Below are 18,891 nucleotides of genomic sequence, written 5' to 3' on the forward strand. Positions count from 1 at the left end.
TTCAAGACAAAAAAGTACTAAAAACAGTCACTTTTGCCTCTTTGAGCTGTAATTTGACCCCCTTAACATGCTTCAAAACTCACCGAACTGAACACACACATCAGGACTGGCAAAAATTGCGATTTAATAAAAAAACCTAACCCCAAATCTCAAAATTGCGCTCTAAAACGCTGAAAAAACTGCTCCTCGGAAGAAAAAAATGACAAAACTGCCTGTAACTCCCACTGGGAAGGTCGGAGAGACATGAAACAAAATTCTCTATGTAGGTCTGACTTAGACCTACATTTCATAATTGTACATCCTTGGGCAGAAATCAACAGAAAGTTGGCAATTCCCCCTTCAAGACAAAAAAAGTACTAAAAACAGTCACTTTTGCCTCTTTGAGCTGTAATTTGACCCCCTTAACATGCTTCAAAACTCACCGAACTGAACGCACACATCAGGACTGGCAGAAATTGCGATTTAATAAAAAAACCTAACCCCAAATCTCAAAATTGCGCTCTAAAACGCTGAAAAAACTGCTCCTCGGAAGAAAAAAATGACAAAACTGCCTGTAACTCCCACTGGGAAGGTCGGAGAGACATGAAACAAAAACCTCTATGTAGGTCTGACTTAGACCTAGATTTCATAATCGTACATCCTTGGGCAGAAATCAACAGAAATTTGGCAATTCCCCCTTCAAGACAAAAAAGTACTAAAAAACAGTCACTTTTGCCTCTTTGAGCTGTAATTTGACCCCCTTAACATGCTTCAAAACTCACCGAACTGAACACACACATCAGGACTGGCAAAAATTGCGATTTAATAAAACAACCTAACCCCAAAGCGCAATTTTGAATAAAACGCTGAAAAAACTGCTCCTCGGAAGAAAAAAAATGACAAAACTGCCTGTAACTCCCACTGGGAAGGTCGGAAAGACATGAAACAAAATTCTCTATGTAGGTCTGACTTAGACCTAGATTTCATAATTGTACATCCTTGGGCAGAAATCAACAGAAAGTTGGCAATTCCCCCTTCAAGACAAAAAAGTACTAAAAACAGTCACTTTTGCCTCTTTGAGCTGTAATTTGACCCCCTTAACATGCTTCAAAACTCACCGAACTGAACACACACATCAGGACTGGCAAAAATTGCGATTTAATAAAAAAACCTAACCCCAAAGCGCAATTTTGAATAAAACGCTGAAAAAACTGCTCCTCGGAAGAAGAAAAATGACAAAACTGCCTGTAACTCCCACTGGGAAGGTCGGAAAGACATGAAACAAAATTCTCTATGTAGGTCTGACTTAGACCTAGATTTCATAATTGTACATCCTTGGGCAGAAATCAACAGAAAGTTGGCAATTCCCCCTTCAAGACAAAAAAAGTACTAAAAACAGTCACTTTTGCCTCTTTGAGCTGTAATTTGACCCCCTTAACATGCTTCAAAACTCACCGAACTGAACGCACACATCAGGACTGGCAAAAATTGCGATTTAATAAAAAACCTAACCCCAAAGCGCAATTTTGAATAAAACGCTGAAAAAACTGCTCCTCGGATGAAAAAACTGACAAAACTGCCTGTAACTCCCACTGGGAAGGTCGGAAAGACATGAAACAAAATTCTCTATGTAGGTCTGACTTAGACCTAGAGTTCATAATTGTACATCCTTGGGCAGAAATCAACAGAAAGTTGGCAATTCCCCCTTCAAGACAAAAAAAGTACTAAAAACAGTCACTTTTGCCTCTTTGAGCTGTAATTTGACCCCCTTAACATGCTTCAAAACTCACCGAACTGAACACACACATCAGGACTGGCAAAAATTGTGATCTAAAAAACCTAACCCCAAATCTCAAAATTGTGCTCTAGCGCAATTTTTTAATAAAACGCTGAAAAAATCTGCTTCTCGGAAGAAAAAAATGACAAAACTGCCTGACGTCAACACAAGCATGGAAAACATCATGTAAACAAAATAGTGATATAACATTGAACATTTACCTATAAGCTTTTATGAATAAGGAATATGTCAGAAATGCTCAATAAGGCATAATAAAGTAGGGTTGTCCCGATATCAATATTTTAGTACCGGTACCAAAATGTATTTCGATACTTTTTAAATATTTTATAAATCAAATCAAATCAACTTTATTTATAAATAAAGGGGACCACAAAAAAATTCATTAACTCTATTTTAACAAAAAATCTTAGGGTACAATAAACATGTTTTTAGGGCCCGCATGGCCCATTGTATAAGGACATTGAATTTGTAAGGTTTTATTCTTTATTCTTTATTCTTCCGCCGCCACATTAAACTGTAATTTGACCCACTTAACATGCTTCAAAACTCACCATATTTGACCCACACATCAGGACCTGCGAAAATTGTCTTTTAATGAAAAAACCGAACCCCAAAACTCAAAATTGCGCTCTAGCGCCCCCTAGGAAAAAAAAAAAAAAAACCAGACTGCCTGTAACTCCCACTAGGAAGGTCGGAGAGACATGAAACAAAAACCTCTATGTAGGTCTGACTTAGACCTAGATTTCATAATTGTACATCCTTGGGCAGAAATCAACGGAAAGTTGGCAATTCCCCCTTCAAGACAAAAAAGTACTAAAAACAGTCACTTTTGCCTCTTTGAGCTGTAATTTGACCCCCTTAACATGCTTCAAAACTCACCGAACTGAACGCACACATCAGGACTGGCAAAAATTGCGATTTAATAAAAAAAACCTAACCCCAAATCTCAAAATTGCGCTCTAAAACGCTGAAAAAACTGCTCCTCGGAAGAAAAAAATGACAAAACTGCCTGTAACTCCCACTGGGAAGGTCGGAGAGACATGAAACAAAAACCTCTATGTAGGTCTCACTTAGACCTACATTTCATAGATTGACAACCCCCCCGCAAAAATCAACAGGAAGTTTGCTATTCCCCCTTCAAAACAAATTTTTTGTAAAAACCGGTCACCTTCCTTCAAAAACTATCTCCTCTGAGCGCGTTTGTCGTTTCGGCTAATTGACAACCCCCCGCAAAAATCAACAGGAAGTTTGCTATTCCCCCTTCAAAACAAATTTTTTGTAAAAACCGGTCACCTTCCTTCAAAAACTATCTCCTCTGAGCACGTTTGTCGTTTCGGCTTCAAACTAACACAGGAGAGAGATTAAACCCTTGTGTATAAAAGAACAGCGTTTTTCTAACTGCTCCGGTTTTGATTGTATGACCCTTCAAAGAACCGCTGCGCTGATGCTGCTGCGCTGCTGTTTTTTTAAGATGGCTGCTCAAAAGCAGGAAGCACCAACGTGCCCACACAATGCAGACAAGGTAGGTACACTAGACAAAAGTCTTGGGACACTTCAGACTAAAAGTAGACAAAAGTATTGGGACACTTAGGACTAGCACCTGCCAAATACGCGGGCCCGACCAATGCTGCTTGCAGCTTTAATTATTATTATACCGGCCGCCTCTTTGAGCACTAATTTGACCCACTTAACATGCTTCAAAACTCACCATATTTGACCCACACATCAGGACCTGCGAAAATTGTCTTTTAATGAAAAAACCGAACCCCAAAACTCAAAATTGCGCTCTAGCGCCCCCTAGGAAGAAGAAAAAAAAAACTAGACTGCCTGTAACTCCCACTAGGAAGGTCGGAAAGACATGAAATAAAAACCTCTATGTAGGTCTGACTTAGACCTAGATTTCATAATAGTACATTCTCGGGCTAAAATCAACAGGAAGTTGGCAATTCCCCCTTCAAGACAAAAAAGTACTAAAAACAGTCACTTTTGCCTCTTTGAGCTGTAATTTGACCCCCTTAACATGCTTCAAAACTCACCGAACTGAACGCACACATCAGGACTGGCAAAAATTGCGATTTAATAAAAAAACCTAACCCCAAATCTCAAAATTGTGCTCTAGCGCAATTTTTTAATAAAACGCACAAAAAACTGCTCCTCGGAAGAAAAAAATGACAAAACTGCCTGACGTCAACACAAGCATGGAAAACATAATGTAAACAAAATAGTGATATAACATTGAACATTTACCTATAAGCTTTTATGAATAAGGAATATGTCATAAATGCTCAATAAAGCATAATAAAGTAGGGTTGTCCCGATATCGGTACCAAAATGTATTTCGATACTTTTTAAATATTTTATAAATCAAATCAAATCAACTTTATTTATAAATAAAGGGGACCACAAAAAAATTCATTAATAACTCTATTTTAACAAAAAATCTTAGGGTACAATAAACATGTTTTTAGGGCCCGCATGGCCCATTGCATAAGGACTCCCAAAGGGAGTCCTTATGCAATGGGACATAAGGACCTATTGAATTTGTAAGGTTTTATTCTTTATTCTTCCGCCACCACATTAAACTGTAATTTGACCCACTTAACATGCTTCAAAACTCACCATATTTGACCCACACATCAGGACCTGCGAAAATTGTCTTTTAATGAAAAAACCGAACCCCAAAACTCAAAATTGCGCTCTAGCGCCCCCTAGGAAAAAAACAAAAAAACTAGACTGCCTGTAACTCCCACTAGGAAGGTCGGAAAGACATGAAACAAAATTCTCTATGTAGGTCTGACTTAGACCTAGATTTCATAATTGTACATCCTTGGGCAGAAATCAACAGAAAGTTGGCAATTCCCCCTTCAAGACAAAAAAAGTACTAAAAACAGTCACTTTTGCCTCTTTGAGCTGTAATTTGACCCCCTTAACATGCTTCAAAACTCACCGAACTGAACACACACATCAGGACTGGCAAAAATTGCGATTTAATAAAAAAACCTAACCCCAAAGCGCAATTTTGAATAAAACGCTGAAAAAACTGCTCCTCGGATGAAAAAAATGACAAAACTGCCTGTAACTCCCACTAGGAAGGTCGGAAAGACATGAAACAAAATTCTCTATGTAGGTCTGACTTAGACCTAGATTTCATAATTGTACATCTTTGGGCAGAAATCAACAGAAAGTTGGCAATTCCCCCTTCAAGACAAAAAAAGTACTAAAAACAGTCACTTTTGCCTCTTTGAGCTGTAATTTGACCCCCTTAACATGCTTCAAAACTCACCAAACTGAACGCACACATCAGGACTGGCAAAAATTGTGATCTATTAAAAAACCTAACCCCAAAGCGCAATTTTGAATAAAACGCTGAAAAAACTGCTCCTCGGATGAAAAAACTGACAAAACTGCCTGTAACTCCCACTGGGAAGGTCGGAGAGACATGAAACAAAAACCTCTATGTAGGTCTGACTTAGACCTACATTTCATAATAGTACATTCTCGGGCTAAAATCAACAGGAAGTTGGCAATTCCCCCTTCAAGACAAAAAAGTACTAAAAACAGTCACTTTTGCCTCTTTGAGCTGTAATTTGACCCCCTTAACATGCTTTAAAACTCACCGAACTGAACACACACATCAGGACTGGCAGAAATTGCGATTTAATAAAAAAACCTAACCCCAAATCTCAAAATTGCGCTCTATTTTTGAATAAAACGCTGAAAAAACTGCTCCTCGGAAGAATAAAATGACAAAACTGCCTGTAACTCCCACTGGGAAGGTCGGAGAGACATGAAACAAAAACCTCTATGTAGGTCTGACTTAGACCTAGATTTCATAATTGTACATCCTTGGGCAGAAATCAACAGAAAGTTGGCAATTCCCCCTTCAAGACAAAAAAGTACTAAAAACAGTCACTTTTGCCTCTTTGAGCTGTAATTTGACCCCCTTAACATGCTTCAAAACTCACCAAACTGAACACACACATCAGGACTGGCAAAAATTGTGATCTAAAAAACCTAACCCCAAATCTCAAAATTGTGCTCTAGCGCAATTTTTTAATAAAACGCACAAAAAACTGCTCCTCGGAAGAAAAAAATGACAAAACTGCCTGACGTCAACACAAGCATGGAAAACATAATGTCAACAAAATAGTGATATAACATTGAACATTTACCTATAAGCTTTTATGAATAAGGAATATGTCAGAAATGCTCAATAAAGCATAATAAAGTAGGGTTGTCCCGATATCAATATTTTAGTACCCGTACCAAAATGTATTTCGATACTTTTTAAATATTTTATAAATAAAGGGGACCACAAAAAAATTCATTATTGGCTTTATTTTAACAACAAATCTTAGGGTACAATAAACATGTTTTTATTATTGTAATTTAGTCCTTAAATAAAATAGTGAACATACTAGACAACTTGTCTTTTAGTAGTAAGTAAACAAACAAAGACTCCTAATTAGTCGTATGCAGTAACATATTGTGTCATTTATACACCTATTATTTTGTACACATTATGAGGGACAAACTGTAAAAATTGATTATTAATCTACTTGTTCATTTACTGTTAATATCTGCTTATTTTCTGTTTCCACATGTTCTATCTACACTTCTGTTCAAATGTAATAATCACTTATTCTTCTCTTCTTTGATACTTTACATTAGTTTTGGACGATACCACACATTTAGGTATCGATCCGATACCAAGTAGTTACAGGATCATACATTGGTCATATTCAAAATCCTCATGTGTCCAGGGACATATTTACAGAGTTTATAAACATAATATGAATTTAAAAAAAAGAGATTGTGTAAGCCAGGGGTGCTCATTACGTCGATCGCGAGCTACCGGTCGATCTCGGAGGGTGTGTCGGTCGATCACCAGCCAGCCATTAAAAAAATAGTCCTAAAAATGAGCGATCATAAATCTTCACTATGACGTCACTTTCGTCACTTGATTGACATTCACGGCACCCGAGGGTCTTCTGAGATGACGCTGGCTGCTGCCAGCTCATTAAAATTACCGACAGGAAGGCGAGAAACACTTTATTTCAACAGACTCTGGCGCCGTACCTGTCGTCAAAACTCCAAAGACCGACTGCACAGTTGCACAATAAAAGCTCTGCTTCATCCTGCTTGCGCTACCAAAATAAGAGTCTCAGAAAGCTGGCGTGCACAAGCTAGCAAGCTACGGAGTTTGCCAAGAAAGTATTTCTTGTAAAGTGTATACAAAGGAGTACGGAAGCTGGACAAATAAGATGCCAAAAACCAACCACTTTCATGTGGCATTGGACAGAAAGGAGGACTTTTTTTCTCCTCCATTCAAAAATGCGGACGTTATCAGCACTACTGTCTGATTCCTATCAATGCAAGTCATCACAATCAGGTAATACACCAACTTATATTCTTGTCTTCATGAAAGAAAGGAATCTATATGTGTTAAACATGCTTGTATTATCTTTAAACACCTTTAACTTATTAACAATATTAACTATATGTGTTAAACATGCTTGTATTATCTTTAAACACCTTTAACTTGTTAACAATATTAACTATATGTTAAACATGCTTGTATTATCATTAAACACCTTTAACTTGTTAACAATATTAACTATATGTGTTAAACATGCTTGTATTATTATTAAACACCTTTAACTTGTTAACAATATTAACTATATGTGTTAAACATGCTTGTATTATCATTAAACACCTTTAACTTGTTAACAATATTAACTATATGTGTTAAACATGCTTGTATTATCTTTAAACACCTTTAACTTGTTAACAATATTAACTATATGTGTTAAACATGCTTGTATTATCTTTAAACACCTTTAATTTGTTAACAATATTAACTATGTGTTAAACATTCTTGTATTATCATTAAACACCTTTAATGTTTTAACAATATTAACTATATGTGTTAAACATGCTTGCATTATCATTAAACATCTTTAACTTGTTAACAATATTAACTATATGTGTTAAACATGCTTGTATTATCATTAAACACCTTTAATTTTTTAACAATATTAACTATATGTGTTAAACATGCTCGTATTATCTTTAAACACCTTTAATTTGTTAACAATATTAACTATGTGTTAAACATGCTTGTATTATCTTTAAACACCTTTAACTTATTACCAATATTAACTATAAGCGTTAAACATGCTTGTATTATCTTTAAACACCTTTAACTTGTTAACAATATTAACTATATGTGTTAAACATACTTGTATTATCATTAAACACCTTTAACTTATTACCAATATTAACTATAAGCGTTAAACATGCTTGTATTATCTTTAAATACCTTTAACTTGTTAACAATATTAACTATGTGTTAAACATTCTTGTATTATCATTAAACACTTTTAATTTTTTAACAATATTAACTATATGTGTTAAACATGCTTGCATTATCATTAAACATCTTTAACTTGTTAACAATATTAACTATATGTGTTAAACATGCTTGCGTTATCTTTAAACACCTTTAACGTATTAACAATATTAACTATATGTGTTAAACATGCTTGTATTATCATTAAACACCTTTAACTTGTTAACAATATTAACTATATGTATTAAACATACTTGTATTATCATTAAACACCTTTAATGTATTAACAATATTAACTATATGTGTTAAACATGCTTGTATTATCATTAAACACCTTTAACTTGTTAACAAAAACATATGTTTCATAAATAAGTAAATATAAATGATATATATGAATGAGGTAGATCCCCACGACTTGATCAATTGAAAAGTAGCTCGCCTGCAGAAAAAGTGTGAGCACCCCTGGTGTAAGCACTCCATTTATGTTGAAATAGCATGGCTTCAAATTCCATATTTAGTCCTGTTCACCTCACTCTCTCGGCTTCCGTCTGCTCCAACGTCTCACCCTTCCTTCGCCCTTGTCTCTTTAAGCGGCAGTTCATCCTCTGTATATTCAGCTTCAAAAATATAAAGTGGTAAATTTGACCAAAAATAGTCATCTTTCTTGTTTGTTACCAAGTCTGCCATGATTAGAAAACTGTCAGTTGAAACATGCCCTGTTAAATCAAAGGGAAGGATGGAATATGTATATTATATTTTATGAGTGCACTGTTACAAATGTCTAATTGTTGATATTTGCTTTAAAATGTAAATGTTTAATAAATGTGTGTATTCTTACTTCTGATCTGTCAATAAGTGTTTCGCTAGCGAAATGTAGCTTGATGCAAGTCAGCATTTGGTGCAAAGGTCGTTGGCGAGCATGCGACGTCATCAGTCTCTCCTGAGGCCGCAATAACAGGCCGTTTATTAGATCATTACAGGGCACTGGTCGAAGCTGAAGGCTAATCCAATCCCATCGACACTTTGGCTCTAGCACCGAGCGTCGTTTCCCGATAGGTCAAACGGAAGCTGACATGAGCCGACGACATTTAATGTTCGGCCCCTTTGGCGATGCAACTTGTCTCCGGACCGCGGCCGTGCGATATCAGCGCTCGCTGGAATTGCACGTTTGCTTGCTTTTTCTATTGGTGTGCTCTTTCTTCCATGTTAGCGTTGGCGTCTAAAAGTGCAGGTTTTCGGACTCTGGATTTGTCAAAATAAGTGTTGCACACCCAAAGACAATTTCTGTCACGATGTTAGATGGAAAACGGCAGATTATCTTAAGTCTTACAAGATTTGGGTTTTTTACTGATCATGTTAAACACTTATGTTTTATTTTTTATTTTAATTATTTAATTTTGTTATTTTATTTATTGCTATTATTACTACTATTTCTGTCTCAATGCTATGTTTTTATTATTATTATTATATGCTATTTAAATGTATTTTTTTTTTACATATATTTTGTCATATTTTCACACTATTTTTAGATGGCATTAATTTGTGTTTATATATTATTTGTTTTACATATATTTTTTATCATATTTTCACACTATTTTTAGATGGCATTCATTTGTGTTTATATATTATTTGTTTTACATATATTTTTATCATATTTTCACACTATTTTTAGATGGCATTAATTTGTGTTTATATATTATTTGTTTTACATATATTTTTATCATATTTTCACACTATTTTTAGATGGCATTAATTTGTGTTTATATATTATTTGTTTTACATATATTTTTATCATATTTTCACACTATTTTTAGATGGCATTCATTTGTGTTTATATATTATTTGTTTTACATATATTTTTATCATATTTTCACACTATTTTTAGATGGCATTAATTTGTGTTTATATATTATTTGTTTTACATATATTTTTTATCATATTTTCACACTATTTTTAGATGGCATTAATTTGTGTTTATATATTATTTGTTTTACATATATTTTTATCATATTTTCACACTATTTTTAGATGGCATTAATTTTGTCAAACACTGATGACATCTATTAAACAAGACAAGAAGCAAGGAATTAAACAGAGACAGCATTAAATTCAGCTCAATTGAGGAGAAACACGTAGACACTGTACACCTGCACAGTGTCGTCCCACGCTCTGACGAAAAGATTGTACGTCTCCTCTTTTATTTGGACTTTCCCTGATTACATGGCAACAGCTGTTTCTAAAGGAAGGGGGGTCGTAAACAGCCGCTGCCTTTGATCACAAAAACAGTTCAAAGAAAAGGTGCCTGGAGGGGGGGGTCAGGCCCTGCTTCCTCTCCGCTTTGTAGATCCGGGTCAAGACAATATCTTCCTGTGGATTACGATACATCAAAGAAACCGACGCCTTCATGTCGCTTCCCATCCTACACAGTGGAGTTTTACAAGCTTGGTAGGATCAAAGACAGCTTTTGTCCTCTTGCCGGGAACTCCTTGAAACACAAAGTTTTGTGATAACTTAGATACAATTATTCTGACAAGTATATTACAGTAAAGTATTATTTCATGTTTTGTTTGTACACAGCTAGCCAGACAGAGTATGCACTGTCGTTTTAATAACACGCATGACGTGCTGCGTGTGTCATGATTTAATATGAAGTGTGACTCACTGGATGGACAGTTCAGCCTTTTTCCCGGTTTATTTGGGTGAGCACTCCATTTATGTTGAAATAGCTCGGCTTTAAGTTCCACATTTGTAACGACAAAGTCACTTTCACCTCGCTCTCTCGGCTTCCGGCTGCTCCGACGTCTCACTCTTCCTTTTGTGCTCGCTTCTCGAAGCAGTGTTTCATCCTCAGTATGTTCAGCTTCAAAAATATAAGGTAGTGACTCCTCATTTGTCCGAAAATAATCGTCTCCGTCCTCTGTTATCGAAAATGCCATGATTGGAAAACACACTCGCGTATGTTTCCAGAAGTAGGAACACATTTGTTGCCAGCAGTCGGAAACGGAAATAAATGTGTACTAACCACCCTCCTCTCGCTCTGCAGTGTGCCTGGACCGCTGCAAGCACGGCGCATGCAACCTCCAGGGCCAGTGCTGCCACGACCAGTGCTTGGGCGGCTGCTCCGAGCCGGGCAACGCCAGCAGCTGCGTGGCCTGCAGGAACCTCCAGCACGCCAGCAGCTGCTTGGAGAAGTGTCCCGCCGGGTACTACGTCTTCAGGGGGTGGCGCTGCGTCAGCTTCTCCTTCTGCCAGGTACTGAATATCGGTTAGGGATGTGACCTCATCAACATTTCACGCCACGATATCGTCACGGTATTAAGGCCACGGTTCGATGATAAAATCGTGGTGTTGTCACACACACAAAAAAATGCTAGATAAAAACGCCTTAGTGTGTGTCAGGTTCAAACACCAAACTATCTATTAAACAAGACAAGAAGCAAGGAATCAAACTGAAACAGGATTCAATTTACCTCATGAGGAGAGCGCGTGGACCTGCACCCTCGTACAATGTCACCCCACGCTCTGAGGAAAGAGTTTCACGCCTTTGGGAATTCCCTGATTACATAGCTGCACCTGCTTCTAAGGGGAGGTGGTCATAAACAGCTGCTGTGATGGGTCATAAACAGTTCAAACAAAAAAGGTGCTTGGAGCGGTGTCAGGTTTGCCCCCTTCTCTGCTTGTGTAGTTTGTAAACCTCTAATAAGAAATTCGAGTCGGCAAAAAGGAACTAAAATAAATAGAAAAATATATAAGTTTTGTTTAATAAAGAAATCTTTGAAGGCTGCCCCATACAACACATTTGGAAAATGGGAGGACTTTTTTGACTGCCCGTTGCCGTGGGATGCAATATTCAAACTAATCTATAAAACTACTATTGATGTGTAAAATCGTTATTTTCAAATTAAAATGATTTATAACTTCTTACCCACGGGGAAAATGTTAAAATTATGGAATATGACAGAGTTTTGTTGTCAGGAGTCTGAATCCACCCTGCATTTGTTTTGGTATTGTCATATTGTGTCTTCCTTTTTGGGTGGAAGTTGAAAAAATGTGTTTAAGGATTGGTTTGTTTATGAAGCTTGATGTGGTTTCTGTTATTTTGGGAGAGTTCATTGACAATCATGATTTAATCAATTGAATTATAGTACTCGGTAAAAGGTTTATTTTTAAGGCCAAAAACAGATATTCACTTAGTATTTAAAACATTTATTCAGTATTTTTTAACTTTAGAAAGTTACATGGTTGAAAACGATAATGATGCCAAAAAAACATAAAAAAAGACGGGAAGTCCTCAAAGGCTTATGTTGAAAGTGTAATTATGTTTATAGATTATATGTTATCTGTTGTTGTATTCCCTAATTTTTAGTGACCTGAACATAAGATGGACTGTACATACATTTTTTTTGTTTTGTTTTGTTTTTGTTTTGAAAATGTAATTTTGTTTATAGATTACCGTATTTTCCGCACCATAAGGCGCCCTGGGTTAAAAGCCGCGCCTTCAATGAACGGCATATTTCAAAACTTTGTCCACCTATAAGCCGCCCCGTGTTGTAAGCCGCATCTAACTGCGCTAAAGGAATGTCAAAAAAACAGTCAGATAGGTCAGTCAAACTTTAATAATATATTAAAAACCAGCGTGATGTGGGCGCGCATGGAGTCGTATATCAACATGGACGGAGCTGCGTGAAAAAAGCCACCCGGCCTCTTCGCGTAAACTTACCTTAACCACTCGCTCATCTTTTCTTCATCCATCCATCCCTTCGAGTTAGCTTTTATGATGACGCCGGCTGGAAAGGTCTCTTTTGGCAAGGTCTTCCTTTTGAATATCACCATGGGTGGAAGTTTCTGGCCATTAGCATGGCAAGCTAGAACCACAGTGAAGGATGACTTCTCATTCCCTGTGGTGCGAATATTCACCGTATGTGCTCCCGTTGTATCCACAGTGCGGTTCACAGGAATATCAGTTGCTGTGAAATAGTAATCCGTGTGCGGATGGAGAGATTGCGTCTTTTCATGAACCGGATCCCTGTCGCTTAGTAGGAGCCATTTTGTGGTCTTTACAGATGTAAACACACAAAGGAAATGAAACGTACGGTGATATCCGCGCGCTTTTTCTTCTTCTACGCGGGCGGGTGGTTGCTTACAGTAGAAGAAGAAGCGCTTCCTGTTCTATGGGGGCGGGTGCTTACCTTGGCGGTTGCTTGCGTAGAAGAAGAAGCGCTTCCTGTTCTACCGGGAAAAAAGATGGCGGCTGTTTACCGAAGTGGCGAGACCGAAACTTTATGAAAATGAATCTTAATATTTATCCATATATAAAGCGCACCGGGTTAAAAGCCGCACTGTCAGCTTTTGAGTAAATTTGTGGTTTTTAGGTGCGGCTAATAGTGCGGAAAATACGGTATATGCAATCTGTTGTGTTCCAAACATTTTCTGTTTTTTTTTTTTTCAGTGTACATGAATGAAGGTGTGTGTTGCTGGACCCGACTTGGACATTATCTGGACTGGACCTGGTTTTAAAAAAAAAAAAACTTTAAATGAAGCTAATTTCATTTACAGCCAGGTCTGGTGAAGATAGGGTCCTTTCTTTCCTTTTTTTAAATTTTTTTTTTTTATAGATAAGATAAATAAATATTTTCTTGGATAAAAAGGAAAGTAAAACAATATAAAAATAATTACATAAGGGAGAAAAAAAGAAAAGTAATTAAATGTAAATGTTAGTGGACCAGCAGCACAAACAATCAAGTGTGCTTCAGGGACTGTGTTGTGTCCCTCGCAGAAGTGTTGTCCATGTTGTGGGAACCAGAATAATGATAGCAGAAAGAAACAACCCCTTTTGTGTGAGTGGGTGTGTATGAGTGTGAATGGGGGAGGGAGGGTTTTTTTGGGGGGGGGTTGATGCACTAGTTGAAAGTGTATCGTGTGTTCTTTTCTATGTTGATTTAATAAAAAAAAAAAAAAGAAAAAAAAAAGGTGCTTGGAGCGGTGTCAGGTTTGCCCCCTCTCTGCTCGTGTAGATTTCGGGTCCTGATCAGGTGCTTCCTGTGGCTGTCCAAGATCCGAGAAACCGATATCTCTACGGCTCATCCCATCGCACACAGTGGAGGTTTACAAGCTGTCCGCCTGATAAGATCAAAGACAGCTTTTGTCTTCACGCGGCAACTCATAGCAAACAAGTTGTGTGATAACTTCTTTACAATTATTCTGACAGTGTGTATAATGAAAAGGAAGGATGAACACACATATTGTAATTGAACACAAACACAATGCTCACATTAATTTGTTATATATGATATCTTGTATTTTCATCACTAAATTTTACGGAATTTTCCCCTTTCATATATTAACCCATGCAGACTACAAGCCGCAGAATAATATGTTGTAAAATGAGTTATTTACAAAGAAAGATTCTGTAAATGTTTGTTTACATACCTTGTTTGCAAACTCTGTAACACAGCAGTAAAACGGATGATCAGACAAAACAGAAGTCATTGATTGCTGCGGAAGCTAGCTTTCAAGTCAGCTAAACAGACTCAATAACTCCACTCTGACGTTTTGGTGAATTTACGGAACTGAATCAATATAAATCATGTTCATTAGGGTCTTAAACAAGTCTTATAAAGTCTTAAATTTGACTTGTTGAAACCTGCAGAGACCCTGTTACAAGCCGCTGAGGTATATGTTGTGAAATTACTTATTTACACAGAAATATTCTGTAAATGTTTATTTTTATTCCTTAATTGTTTCCAAACAGTGTCTGTAACACGGCAGTAAAACGGCTGATCAAACAAAACAGAAGTCATGGTCATGGACCCACTAGCTGCGCAATCAGCTAAACACACCCAATAACTCCACGGTGATGTTTTGGTGAATTCACGACACTGAAACAATACAAAAAGAATGCCATTTTAAGTTAGCAATACTAACAAAGACACTTGTAAACGTGTTAGCACATTCGCTAATGCTAACGACGCCAGCGTCATTACATTATGATAGCACGCACAAATATGCATGAAAACACTCCTGCAGACATCACACATTTTTTAGTTATATTGTAAAACTTACAAACATTTCTTGGAGTGACGAATCCATACGAGTAGAAACGCTATGGATGGCTAGAAAATGGAACGGTCCGAGTTCTTGTTTGATACACGGCATTATTGCTAGGCGTGCACCAAAAATCGATTCATATCCATTATCGTGTTTGTTTCTTTTTTATTCATCTTGTTTCTAAATCGATAAAAATCAATAAAAAGTTGTTTTTATTTTTTATTTTTTATTAAGAAGCTTTTAAGCCATCTTGCAACAAGAAGGAGCTTATTTAACGTGTTACTACACCAAATGATACATTGAAAGAATCGGTTTGAATCAAGAATCGTGTTGACTCGAGTATTGATTCTGAATCATGTTTTTTTTTTAATTGGAACAGCTTGCCAGGGAGCCTCAGGACAGCAAGAACCTTTGAAATACATTTAAAAAAGGGATACAACTTTTTAATCGGGCTTTTTACATTTTTTTTATTAAAATTTTTCATCAATCCAACAAAATAATTTACAATATTAATACAATTCCAAACCAACATTCAGAATAGCAATCAACAGAGTAATTGAGGAAACACAAACATGACACAAAACTATCAAAAGTAGTCAAACGAAAATGAATAATATCAACAACATTAATAATATTAATAAGAATTCCAACATAGCAGTAATTAAAAATCCCTCATTTACATTTTCATCACAGCCATTTATGACAAAAACAAGAATAATAGTGTTAATAATTAATAATTTAGGTTCATTTAATAGTTAAAGCAAATGGATCCCATATTCCAATATATGACACAGTTGTTCTACTGCTCTATATCTTCATGCTTGTGTGTACCAGTAGTATGAGTTGGACTATCAACATCTATCCATTTTGTAAATATTACTGGGTTTTTTACTTTTACTTATGTTTTATTTTTTATTTTAATTCTTTAATTTTGTTATTTTATTTATTGCTATTATTACTACTATTTCTGTCTCAATGCTATGTTTTTATTATTATTATATGCTATTTAATGTATTTTTTTTAACATATATTTTGTCATATTTTCACTCTATTTTTAGATGGCATTAATTTGTGTTTATATGTAAGGTTTTACATATATTTTATCATGTTTTCACACTTTTTCAATGGCATTAATTTGTGTTTATATGTAATTTTTTACATATGTTATCATATTTTCACACTATTTTTAGATGGCATTAATTTGTGTTTATATGTAATGTTTTACATATATTTTTATCATATTGTCACACTTTTTCAATGGCATTAATTTGTGTTTATATGTAATTTTTTACATATGTTATCATATTTTCACACTATTTTTAGATGGCATTAATTTGTGTTTATATGTAATGTTTTACATATATTTTATCATATTTTCACACTATTTTTAGATGGCATTAATTTGTGTTTATATGTAATGTTTTACATATATTTTATTATATTTTCACACTATTTTTAGATGGCATTAATTTGTGTTTATATGTAATGTTTTACATATATTTTATCATATTTTCACACTTTTTCAATGGCATTAATTTGTGTTTATATGTAATTTTTTACATATGTTATAATATTTTCACACTATTTTTAGATGGCATTAATTTGTGTTTATATGTAATGTTTTACATATATTTGATCATATTTTCACACTTTTTCAATGGCATTAATTTGTGTTTATCTGTAATTTTTTACATAAGTTATCATATTTTCACACTATTTTTAGATGGCATTAATTTGTGTTTATATGTAATGTTTTACATATATTTTGTCATATTTTCACACTTTTTCAATGGCATTAATTTGTGTTTATCTGTAATTTTTTACATATGTTATCATATTTTCACACTATTTTTAGATGGCATTAATTTGTGTTTATATGTAATGTTTTACATATATTTTATCATATTTTCACACTTTTTCAATGGCATTAATTTGTGTTTATGTGTAATTTTTTACATATGTTATCATATTTTCACACTATTTTTAGATGGCATTAATTTGTGTTTATATGTAATGTTTTACATATATTTTTATCATATTTTCACACTATTTTTAGATGGCATTAATTTGTGTTTATATGTAATGTTTTACATATGTTATCATATTTTCACACTATTTTTAGATGGCATTAATTTGTGTTTATATGTAATGTTTTACATATATTTTATCATATTTTCACACTTTTTCAATGGCATTAATTTGTGTTTGTATGTAATTTTTTTACATATGTTATCATATTTTCACACTATTTTTAGATGGCATTAATTTGTGTTTATATGTAATTTTTTACATATGTTATCATATTTTCACACTATTTTTAGATGGCATTAATTTGTGTTTATATGTAATGTTTTACATATATTTTATCATATTTTCACACTTTTTCAATGGCATTAATTTGTGTTTATATGTAATTTTTTACATATGTTATCATATTTTCACACTATTTTTAGATGGCATTAATTTGTGTTTATATATTATTTGTTTTACATATATTTTATCATATTTTCACACTATTTTTAGATGGCATTAATTTGTGTTTATATGTAATGTTTTACATATATTTTATCATATTTTCACACTATTTTTAGATGGCATTAATTTGTGTTTATCTGTAATGTTTTACATATGTTATCATATTTTCACACTATTTTTAGATGGCATTAATTTGTGTTTATATGTAATGTTTTACATATATTTTATCATATTTTCACACTTTTTCAATGGCATTAATTTGTGTTTATATGTAATTTTTTACATATGTTATCATATTTTCACACTATTTTTCGATGGCATTAATTTGTGTTTATATGTAATGTTTTACATATATTTTATCATATTTTCACACTATTTTTAGATGGCATTAATTTGTGTTTATATGTAATGTTTTACATATATTTTATCATATTTTCACACTTTTTCAATGGCATTAATTTGTGTTTATCTGTAATTTTTTACATATGTTATCATATTTTCACACTATTTTTAGATGGCATTAATTTGTGTTTATATGTAATGTTTACATATATATGTATCATATTTTCACACTATGTTTTAGATGGCATTAATTTGTGTTTATATGTAATGTTTTACATATATTTTATCATATTTTCACACTTTTTCAATGGCATTAATTTGTGTTTATATGTAATTTTTTACATATGTTATCATATTTTCACACTATTTTTAGATGGCATTAATTTGTGTTTGTATGTAATGTTTTACATATATTTTATCATATTTTCACACTATTTTTAGATGGCATTAATTTGTGTTTATATGTAATGTTTTACATATATTTTATCATATTTTCACACTATTTTTAGATGGCATTAATTTGTGTTTATCTGTAATTTTTTACATATGTTATCATATTTTCACACTATTTTTAGATGGCATTAATTTGTGTTTATATGTAATGTTTTACATATATTTTGTCATATTTTCACACGTTTTCAATGGCATTAATTTGTGTTTATATGTAATTTTTTACATATGTTATCATATTTTCACACTATTTTTAGATGGCATTAATTTGTGTTTATATGTAATGTTTTACATATATTTGATCATATTTTCACACTTTTTCAATGGCATTAATTTGTGTTTATCTGTAATTTTTTACATATGTTATCATATTTTCACACTATTTTTAGATGGCATTAATTTGTGTTTATATGTAATGTTTTACATATATTTTGTCATATTTTCACAC

The 18,891-nt window shown here is 34.0% G+C and overlaps 1 protein-coding gene across 1 annotated transcript in view; it reads left to right on the top strand.

The window, feature by feature from the left end:
* insrb (insulin receptor b) overlaps positions 1-18,891 on the top strand; it is a 297,078-nt gene that overhangs the window by 175,380 nt on the left and 102,807 nt on the right. Inside the window, exon 3 of the mRNA XM_061976197.2 lies at positions 11,173-11,381. Coding sequence (XP_061832181.1) covers positions 11,173-11,381 — 209 coding nt within the window. The remainder of the gene's footprint in view (positions 1-11,172; positions 11,382-18,891) is intronic.

The sequence above is a fragment of the Nerophis lumbriciformis genome, linkage group LG14 (assembly GCF_033978685.3).
Source record: "Nerophis lumbriciformis linkage group LG14, RoL_Nlum_v2.1, whole genome shotgun sequence".
In the NCBI taxonomy this organism is placed as follows: Eukaryota; Metazoa; Chordata; class Actinopteri; order Syngnathiformes; family Syngnathidae; genus Nerophis; species Nerophis lumbriciformis.